The 10,865-nt window shown below is 35.7% G+C and overlaps 2 protein-coding genes across 4 annotated transcripts in view; one reads left to right on the top strand and one right to left on the bottom strand.

Moving 5' to 3' along the window:
* Positions 1-1,176: 1,176 nt before the first annotated feature.
* Positions 1,177-10,270, top strand: LOC115239681 (DNA polymerase epsilon catalytic subunit A). Of its 3 annotated transcripts, XM_029814336.1 has the most exons (18): positions 1,177-1,410; positions 1,484-1,604; positions 1,691-1,909; positions 2,009-2,235; positions 2,398-2,638; positions 2,776-3,092; positions 3,174-3,420; positions 3,501-4,053; positions 4,183-4,624; positions 4,793-5,030; positions 5,103-7,700; positions 7,834-7,997; positions 8,100-8,388; positions 8,516-8,602; positions 8,707-8,972; positions 9,057-9,189; positions 9,292-9,503; positions 9,575-10,270. In XM_029814336.1, the coding sequence occupies exons 1-18, from the start codon at positions 1,328-1,330 to the stop codon at positions 9,876-9,878; spliced, it is 6,741 nt and encodes a 2,246-aa protein (XP_029670196.1). In that variant the 5' UTR covers positions 1,177-1,327; the 3' UTR covers positions 9,879-10,270. The 3 variants fall into 3 exon arrangements, with proteins under 3 accessions (XP_029670196.1, XP_029670198.1, XP_029670197.1); XM_029814338.1 differs by lacking the exons at positions 1,177-1,410; positions 1,691-1,909; positions 2,009-2,235; XM_029814337.1 differs by lacking the exons at positions 1,177-1,410; positions 1,484-1,604; positions 2,009-2,235 and having other exon boundaries at positions 1,780-1,909.
* LOC115239683 (ATP synthase-coupling factor 6, mitochondrial-like) overlaps positions 9,980-10,865 on the bottom strand; it is a 3,489-nt gene continuing 2,603 nt past the window's right edge. Inside the window, exons 2-4 of the mRNA XM_029814340.1 lie at positions 10,657-10,802; positions 10,268-10,398; positions 9,980-10,112 (exon numbers count right to left, since the gene is read on the bottom strand). Of these exons, the coding sequence (XP_029670200.1) occupies positions 10,078-10,112; positions 10,268-10,398; positions 10,657-10,796 (306 nt within the window). The 5' untranslated portion in view covers positions 10,797-10,802 and the 3' untranslated portion in view covers positions 9,980-10,077. The remainder of the gene's footprint in view (positions 10,113-10,267; positions 10,399-10,656; positions 10,803-10,865) is intronic.

The raw sequence follows: 10,865 nt of genomic DNA, 5'->3' as shown, positions 1-10,865 counted from the left end.
GCGGCGGTTATTTGAAAACAGAAAGGAACGTACCTATTCTTTATATTTTTCAGATAGCGCTTCGTTAAAATATACTGTCATGCGCGCGACTGTCTCTGTATCCTCGGCGCAAACTTCTTTTTCGTCGTGATATTCATGGAACCTTTTTTTTTTTTTTTTTGTGCGAAGCGCAGTAACGCGAAGCCGAGTCGAGAAATAAGCTCTAGTGTCAGCTTTATTCGGAGCGAAGTCAAAACTCTCCGCCGCCCTCCCTGGATCGTAGGAATTCCGTTCTTTATGATGCATTCATACGCGAAGCTCGGGGCGCGAAAATAAACGTTACGAACATAGCAACAAATGCTAAAATCGGTGTGACACGACGTTCGAGAGCTTGGCTAATCGTAGAGGAAAGGAAAGAAAAAAAAAAAAAAAAGAAAAACATTGGACGATACGAAGATGTCGTGAATTGTCTCGCGCTCTTTTCAACTCACCTGCTACGGTCCCGCCGTTAACCGACTTCCCAGAAGTTTATCGGTGATAATTTCCAGCCGGTCCGATCGCGCGCACCAGGGAACACCATGCAAAAACGCGACACAAAGCGGGAATCACGTGGACGACTATGAGGCGCACGCACATCGGCAGCAGCACTAACGCAACGACGCGGTGCACGAGACCGTATACACAATACAGATTACAAAAGTATTATGGCCGAGTTCCGCGGCCGACGTTTCATGAATGAAACTGAACGCGCTACTAATCTCGCGTCGTAATTTCGGCCTCGCGGCCAATGGCTTGCGAACGGACGTACGGCCATAGACTTGTGCTGTATATGAGGTAGTTCCGGCAGGTGGCGACCGATTGTCACGAACTACGGCGTTGTATAGACGAGCCACGCGATTGGCTATCTTGCGTTGGGAATTGATATATATTCGACGCATATCTCGTTAGCGATAAAAGTTCCGGCAAACTATGCTTAGAAAGATTATAAAAATTATATTTTTAAGAGAGAGAGAGAGAGAGACATTAGTTCTTGTTTTATTTCTATCTAGAATTCCACGAAATGTCACCTCGTGTTAGAGATTGTTCTCATCAATGCGCTACAATTTACCAATCAGAATCCACCAATCGCAAGATTTTACATTCGCGACTATCGGTGTATATCGGATTGTATGGAAAAAGGCGGGCTGCGACCAGTAGAGGAGCAACAATAACAATCTGTACAAACACATTGCAAACAGCTGTTGGCAGCTTCTAAAATCTTTATTGATGTTATTACTTGTTTATTACTATTTATTCAGTATATTGTTAAACAAGTATCAGTTTTATTGATTCGTTGTATATTTTCGAAATGGAAACTTTGCAAAACACAGGAGCTTTTCGGCCTCCTAAGGCGAATAACAAAAATCCAAATCAAGAGGCCAGTAATTCGGGGTATAATAATCTTTTAAATTGTATTGCGCACGTTTATTTGATTACATTTTTCTTTAATCTTTAAACATTTCAGGGAAAACGCATTAGGAAGATTGCTTGAAATCAAAGAGGATATTAAAATCGACACTGCATATGGATTTCGTAGAGTTACTGACTCGAAAGAGAGAATAGGATTTCTGCTTAATATGCATACGGTAGGAAAATTTGAAAAAAAAAATATATATATATAATCTTATGTTTAATTATGGTAAAATATTTATTTTGATGTTTCTTTGCATAGACTGAAATTGTAGAAGATGATAAGCGTCTACTAAGTGGCGTAGATTACTATTTCATAGAGGAAGATGCTACCAGATTTAAAGTGTCATTGCCATATTCACCATATTTTTACATTTTATGTCGTAAAGATACCTTCCATGAAGTTTCTACGTTTTTATCTAAAAAGTACATGGGACTTTTGACAAAAATTGAAACTACTTACAAAGAAGATCTTGATTTAGTAAGATGTATATTTAATCAATGCATAATTGGAGGGATACTTCTCTTTTAAAAAAATGTAATTTTGTTTCTTTCATTTGTTTCTTTTTTTGAATTTTAGGCTAATCATTTGATTGGTTTAAAACAAAAATATTTGAAGCTTTCTTTTGCAAATATTGTTGATTTAACAAAAGTTAAGCGAGATATTATGCGTGTTGTTAAAGTTAATAAAGAACGGGAGAAAAGTAACACTTACTATACAGATATGCTAGCAACTACATTGCAGCCAAATGAACAAGATAATAATAAGCAAACTTTAGATCACATGGACAATATTCTTGATATTAGGTAGCTATATGTATATTTTTTCTGTTTCTTTTCTCTTTTTTTCAATAATTATTTTTTAATTTCTTTTGATTTTTGTTGATATTTCTAATTTACTTTGTTTCTTAAAATTTTTATCAAAATTTTGTCATGTTATATAATTTAAATTTGATTTTTTATATATAGAGAATATGATGTACCTCATCATGTTCGAGTATCTATAGATGCTAACATCTTTTGTGGAACTTGGTATTCTGTAAAAACCAGAGGAAGTGAACCACCTATAATTCTGCGAAAGGAGGATATGATTGAACCACCCGAGCCTATTGTATTGGCATACGATATCGAAACTACAAAGTTGCCATTGAAATTTCCAGATGCCAATATAGATCAGATTATGATGATATCATATATGATAGATGGGCAGGTAATATATTTTGTATGGATAAAATAAATAACCCTTACAAGTTATTCAATCCTTTTTCAATTAAAAAGAAAATATGTGTAAATTATTTTTTTTCTCTTGCTTTTGAAAATAATTTGTATGAAATATTTTTATTTTAGGGATATTTGATAACAAATAGAGAACTAGTGTCAGCAGATATACGAAATTTCGAGTATACACCAAAACCAGAATTTGAAGGTCCATTCACAATATTTAATGAGCCTAATGAAAAAGCAGCAATAGCAAGATTTTTTGATCATATTAATGAAATAAGACCACATATATTTGTAACATACAATGGTGATTTCTTCGATTGGCCATTTGTTGAAGCACGAGCAGCTATACATAACATGGATATGAAAGAAAAAATTGGTTTCTCTAAAAATCGTGAGGGAGTTTACGTCAATAGAGCTGCTATGCATATGGATTGCTTATGGTAATAAATATTCTGAAAAATTACTATACAATGTATATTACTGAAAATATTTTTATCATGAAATATTTTTTGTGCTTAAAGTTGGGTGAGACGTGATTCTTATCTCCCAGTGGGTTCCCAAAATTTAAAAGCTGTTGCTAAAGCTAAGTTGAGATATGATCCAGTGGAACTCGATCCAGAAGAAATGTGCAGATTAGCATCGGAAGAACCGGAAGTACTCGCAAATTATTCCGTTTCCGATGCTGTAGCAACATTTTATCTCTACCAAAAGTACATTCATCCATTCATATTTGCATTATGCACTATTATTCCTATGGAACCCGATGAAGTAAGGAAGATATATATTGCGATTGATGTGTAATATACGATTTTGCTAAAAAGATAATCTGTAATTCGATTTATTTTTAGGTGCTCAGAAAGGGATCTGGTACACTGTGCGAATCACTTCTTATGGTAGAGGCTTTTAAAGCTAACATTATATTTCCTAACAAACAAGAAACCGAATTAAATAAACTAACAAAAGATGGCCATTTATTGGATCAAGAAACTTATGTGGGTGGACATGTGGAAGCCTTGGAGTCTGGTGTTTTTAGAGCTGATATTCCCTGCCGTTTTAAAATTATTCCAAATGCCGTAAATGAATTAATCAATGGGGTAGAGAATGCCTTAAAACATACGATACAAGAAGAGGAAAAAGTACCTATTGAGATGGTTACAAATTTTGATGAGATAGTAGATGAAGTTAAAGGAAAATTGGGAGAGCTTCGAGATCAACCTTTGAGATTAGAAAATCCTGTGATTTATCACTTAGATGTTGGCGCTATGTATCCGAACATTATTTTGACTAACAGATTGCAACCCTCTGCGGTAGTAAACGAAATGGATTGCGCAGTGTGTGACTATAACAAACCTGATGCTCTTTGCCAAAGAAAAATGAAATGGATGTGGAGAGGCGAATATTGTAAGTTTGAGTATAAAATATCACTGTATAAAACTTTTTTCTACATTTGTTATTTTCAAGATTATTACTTTTTTTCTCTCTTAACTTGAGAAACGTATAACTCGAATGTTTATCATTGACAAATTTTAGTGGCTGCAAGTCTGGGTGAATATCAAAGAATAAAACAACAACTGGAGACTGAAAGATTTCCACCACAATTCCCTGGTGGTTCCAAGAGAGCTTTTCACGAATTAAACATAAAAGAACAAGCCACGTTTCAAAAGAATAGGCTTACCGAATATTGCAAAAAGGCTTATAAAAAAGTCAAAATTACCAGAATGGAAGAGAGAACACAGACAATCTGTCAAAAAGAGAATTCGTTTTATGTAGACACTGTGAGAGCATTCAGAGACAGAAGATATGAATATAAAGCGTTGACTAAAGTTGCTAAGCGACAAGTAGCAGCGGCAATCGCGAAAGAAGATGCGGCTGAGATCAAATCTGCCAAGAATAGAGAAGTTTTATACGATTCTCTTCAACTCGCTCACAAATGTATCCTGAATTCTTTCTATGGCTACGTTATGAGAAAGGGGTAGGAAAGAAAGAAAGAGAAAGTTAAAATATATAATATTAAACTAAAATATTTTATATATAATGTTGCACTCTATATTTTTTACCAATTTTATTACATTTCGTCAAGTTATTATTATTATTTTTCTTTAATCAAGCTACAATTTTAATTACTTGTTTTATGTTGCAGGGCACGATGGCATAGCATGGAAATGGGTGGCATTGTATGTTACGCAGGAGCCCATATTATCATGAAAGCTAGAGAGATTATAGAACAAATCGGTCGTCCACTGGAACTGGATACTGATGGTATATGGTGCATATTACCTGCATCTTTCCCAGATTCCATTGTAGTTCACACTACATACGAAAAGAAGCCGAAATTTACGATCTCTTATCCAAATGCGGTTCTCAATTTCATGGTGAAAGTAGGTATAACTGAATAGAAAAGTTGTGATTATTTCTCTTTCTTTTAATCAGTGTGTCGATCTTTTATACAGGATCAATTTACCAATGAAGTATATCATGAGCTTGTGGATAAAGACAATTTGACATACGAAATCAGAAATGAGAATTCGATATTTTTTGAAGTTGACGGCCCATATCTAGCCATGGTGTTGCCCGCTGCCAAGGAAGAAGGAAAAAAGTTGAAGAAACGATACGCGGTTTTTAATTTCGACGGTTCGCTGGCTGAACTAAAAGGATTCGAAGTAAAGAGAAGGGGAGAGCTGCAACTGATCAAAATTTTTCAAGCCTCAGTTTTTGAGTCTTTCTTAAAGGGTAACACGTTGGAAGAGTGTTACGCCTCGGTCGCGAAGGACGCGGATTATTGGCTCGATTTACTCTATAGTAAGTGTGCGAATATGCCCGATTCTGAATTATTCGAGCTCATATCCGAGAACAAGTCTATGTCACGTAAACTGGAAGAATACGGTGCGCAAAAGTCCACGTCAATTTCTACAGCGAAAAGACTAGCTGAATTCTTGGGGGACGAGATGGTTAAAGATGCGGGGTTAGCATGTAGATATATTATAGCGAATAAACCGCAAAGCGCACCAGTTACCGAGCGCGCGATACCGTTGGCCATCTTCCAATCGGAACCGGCTGTCCGCAGACATTATCTAAAAAAATGGTTGAAAGATCCAACTTTGTATACTGACGACATAAGGGACATCTTGGATTGGAATTATTATATCGAACGACTGGGGAGTGCCATCCAAAAAATAATCACTATACCAGCGGCGATGCAAGGCTTATCTAATCCAGTCCCGCGAGTACAGCATCCGCCTTGGTTACATAAGAAAGTAACGGAGAAGAGTATGTCTGATCGTCAAAGAAAGATTACAGACATATTTACTGTAGCAGCTAAGACTGCGAGTTCTGAACAGACTGCCGACAGCGTTGAAGAATCTCGTGATATCGAGGATCTCGCAGGACCATCAACTAGTTTCAAGAATTTGTCAGTCTCTGTCGTTAACAAAAGGAAACGACAGCATATAGAGGAGGAAGTGATCACGGCCAGAAGTTGGAAAGAAGCTTTAGGTTCACCTCCTTCTATGGGAAAAACAAAAGACGAGAGGATGAAATGGTTGGAATTCCATAAGAAAAAATGGGCCTATCAGGCCAAACAAAGGCATCAGCATCGACAGAAGAGAAGCAAGACAGATGAGAATGATGGAATCACTTGGGGAGTTATACGAAACACGAATACATCTACTATAACCGGCTTCTTAAGACGTGCTCAAAGGAAATTATTGGAAACTCCTTGGCAAATTATTCAACTGTCGGAGACAGGCGAACCCGGCATGTTTCGATTATGGATACTGGTCGATACGCAGCTGCATCAAGTGCGTCTCGTAGTACCTCGCGTATTTTACGTAAACAGCCGTAAAGCAAGACCGGATCCGGGACCAAACGAACTCTGGAAGAAGAGCTTCAAATCGTTACCACGTTCTCGCCCGGTGTATAACTTGTATCGATACTCTCTGCCGGAATCTCTATTTCAAGAGCATAGCCGGGAGCTCCTAGAGGACTTGAGTAAACCAGAAATTGAAGGGATTTACGAGACGCAAATGTCGTTAGAGTTTCGGGCTATATTGCAGTTGGGGTGCGTGTGCATGGTCGATCCACGTGCCGCGCGTAAAATGGCAGACGGAGCCGACACTTTCACCTTGGATCAGTTAGAATTCAAGAGCATCGCCTTTCAGCCTTATCTCAAGCAAACCGAATCAATTAATTATATATTCCTATATCATCATTGGAGCTCGAATCATCAAAGAGCACTGTGGGGTTTATTTTTAAGCGCCAGCAAGCGAGGTCACATATTCATTTTAGATTCGGTCGCTGCTTCCAATCAGCTGTCAAACCTGAGTACATTGTATACGCACGAACATAAAGCAATATTGGAGAAGATCGGCGAGGACAACGTAAACAGATTGCCTAAAACTATGCAATTCGTGGTTCAAGTCGAAACAAACTTTCAACAAGTATGCCGTACATTGCAAGCAGCTTTGACGACGTATAAAAACGAAGGTCACAGTGCTACGATCATCGTCAATCAAACTGCCCTTGATAAGACAGTATTGACTACCGAGATGCCGCTGCTCAATGAATATCCTCTCGTAAACACGCATGTATGTGATGTGGAAAATCTGTATAGCACGCTAGAATGGCAGAAGATAGGCGCGAAGATGATGATCAGGCATTACTTGAAGAATCAACAGATCGTTGAGCTAATGGCAGAACAATGTCGTTTCTTCCACGCGCCTATCGGCAACATACCCGCGGATCCTACTCTTTTTGGCGCAGATCTATTCTACGCCAGACACTTGCACAGAAATAACTTCGTCCTGTGGTGCTCACCCACGGAGAAACCCGATTTAGGTGGCAGCGAGAATGACGACAACAGATTACTGACAGATTTCGAGGAAAGCTCGAATTGCGCTGCAAACAATCCGGGCACGTATTCCAGCGTTTGCGTCCAGCTAGATGTGGAAAGTCTAGCGGTCAACGCGTTGTTGCAGTACCATCATATTCACGACATAGACGGAACCAGTACCTTTGTGGCATTTCACAATCAACAACGTCCGTCCGTTCAGGTCAGCGACACGTATCTCCTAAAACTCGTTACGTTTTCAAATTAATTAACGAGATAGAATCTTTCAAGAACTTTTGCAGCACGTGTATTCTCTTTGATTCGCAATATTGTAACTATATTCGGATATTCTATAGGATATGGCAACAGGTGATGCTGCTGCGATTATTCCCAGCTACGATGAAATCACCCTTTGCAATCCGGCGTTTAAGACGTTGCGAAGCATGGTAAACGCATGGTTGATTGAAGTCTCTGTTTATAAGAATGTATTCGCGGACTATCAGCTGATTCACTTTTATCGGTATGCTTTTTATTTATGCTATTTGATATATTGTTGATTATGTGAATACTTTTCTGTTATATAAATTTATGCATATACGTTTATACATTTGTGCGATTCCAGATGGCTAAGATCTTCGAGTGCTTTGCTTTATGATCCTGCTCTACGCCGTACTCTGCACACTTATATGAAAAAATTATATATACAATTGATAGCAGAATTCAGGACATTAGGCTGTATTATAGTATTTGCAAATTTTAATAAAATTATCGTGTGCACGAAAAAAAGATCTGTGGCCGATGCTTTAGGCTATATGGAATTTGTTGTTCAAACCATACGAAACAAGGAGTTATTCCATAGTATCGAAATTACATACGACCAATGCTGGGAATATCTGATATGGCTTGATTTGGTATGCTATTTGTATGAAACTAATATTGATTTTATTTTAAAGTTTATTTGAATTAGATTTCATCACATTCACCACTTATCGTAATTATCATGATAATAAATTCAATTATATCTAATTTATTGAACAGCACAATCATGCTGGTGTTAAAGGGCAGCTATCAAAAGATGATACAAGAGACAATGAGAGTACCGAAAATGAGGACGATAATGATACGGTAAATACTATATAAATATTTTTAAAAATTGCACTGATATATTTTTTATTTAATGATATTCTATTGTCGGACTATTTATTTGTAATTGAATTATTTTTATTTAGCCTCAAATAATCATGAGTTGGAGTTTGATGGAATCCTTACCTAAGGAATCAGGATGTCAAGCAAGTTTCAATGCTGTAATAGCAGGATATATAAACATGATATATCGATGTATGATTGAAAACGAAACGAATAATACTGGAAGGCCTAGAAGAAGATACAGTCAAAGTCAGTCCTTTATAGCACCACTTGGTTTAGGTGCATTGGAAAATACAGCCGAATACGCGAAAAAATTGATATCAGGCGAAATGTCTCAAAGATTGTTCAAGTGTGTATAAATTTATATATTTTACATAGTTTTTGTAATAAAATCTAACTAAGCAGACTAATAATTCCAATTTACTGTTTTCAGAATAACGCAAAAGATACATCGCAATTTACCCGAAAAAATGTTAACTCTCGAAGAATATCCTAATCTGGACATGAATGGAAAAGAAAGTATAAAGATTAATCCTGCCCTTGAATTAATCAAAGCAGTATGTAAGGTAACAATATTATTGTTGTACACTTATTAAATCTAGTTTCTCAAACAATCAAGATGATTGTTCGAAAAATTAGAAATTCTTGTCTATTTTTTAAAATTACAGGTTTTATCTCTGGACAAAGAATTGGAACACGAGGTTTATAACTTGAAGACGAATCTATTACGACTGATCGGAGTCGGCAGTCATAGCGATAATGTTGACTGGAAGGAACCATGTATTTCTCTCATCTTACCAGAAGTTATATGCAAAGCATGTAACCACACGAGAGATGTTGATCTCTGCAGAGACACAAATTACACAATTGAAAATAACAGGTAAATGTCAGATACTCAATTAACATAATTAAGATGAAGATAACCTCATATTATTATTATTATTATTATAGACATATGTGGAAATGTCCTATCTGTGATACTTCTTATGACAATACAGAAATAGAATTTTTATTAATTGACAAATTAAACCGCAAAAGTATGGGTTACGTATTGCAAGATCTACAATGTCGAAAGTGTAAGGAAATCAAGCGAGAAAATATGAATATATTATGCTCTTGCTCAGGCGAGTATGATAACTTAATTGCACGTGATGAAATTAAAATGCTTGTAAATATATGCAAATCTGTAGCCAGCAAATGTAAAATGAATATTTTAGCAGAAATAGTAGATAACACAAAACTCTTTATTGGTTAAAAATCAAGTTAAAAATAGTTTTTACATTTTATATGACTAAATTAATCTAAAAAATTTTTTTACTTGCTATGAATTATTCAGGTTGACAAAAAAAAGAATAATTCAGCTCTAATAGTATATTTATTTTTGCAATGAATTATTTAATATTTAATGGTTCAACCATCGATACACATATATTCTATAATACATATTAACATATTCACTTTTTGTCAAGACCAACATCCACAGGTGGCTCTAAAACACAAAGTGTAATGCCTGTTACGTCATTTCAACTATATGTATATATGTCTATGTAATAGTTATGTAAAAATGCACTATTTTTGTAATAACTCTTGAATGTAAAAGTAATAGATATCTATTTAATAGACATATAAACCAAAATTGCGTACCATCAAATTTGAACTGAGGAAATTGTGTCATGTCTACTCCTTTACCACCACCGTATTGTACATTTAGTTTTTCTAGTTCAGACTGTTGTTCACTTATTATTTCTGGACTGGGATCAACTAATTTTCCATCTCTTAAATTAAAAATAAAATTCTTTATAGTGTAAAACTTATATACATAATTTTCTATTTTGATCACTTTTTCCTATATATAATGTAATATGTAACAATAATTACAAAAATAACTGCATTAGTTAAATATTTACATTAATGTAATGGATTAATATTTGAATCCAATTTACTGATTCTATTATCAAATGTTTCTCATATGTTTAACTTAATTTTATTTTTAAAATTACTATATATAATAGTCCAAAAATACATGCACTTACCCGCCCTTCGACTTGTACTCCCTAAGTTTGTCAAGAAAAAGCTGCTGTATGGGATCAGTTGCTTTTTGCAATGCAGGGATATTAGTACTAATATCACGCTTAACAATTTTTGGCAAATTAGCGAGACGTGACCTCAACATGGTTGTCTGAAAAAGAGATGATACACAATTTTTTTTTTTACATGGGATTTATATATATATATATATATA

This window comes from Formica exsecta, unplaced genomic scaffold, assembly GCF_003651465.1.
Source record: "Formica exsecta isolate Colony F162 unplaced genomic scaffold, ASM365146v1 scaffold393, whole genome shotgun sequence".
NCBI classification, from domain to species: Eukaryota; Metazoa; Arthropoda; class Insecta; order Hymenoptera; family Formicidae; genus Formica; species Formica exsecta.
This window is presented reverse-complemented; position numbering and strand designations above follow the sequence as displayed.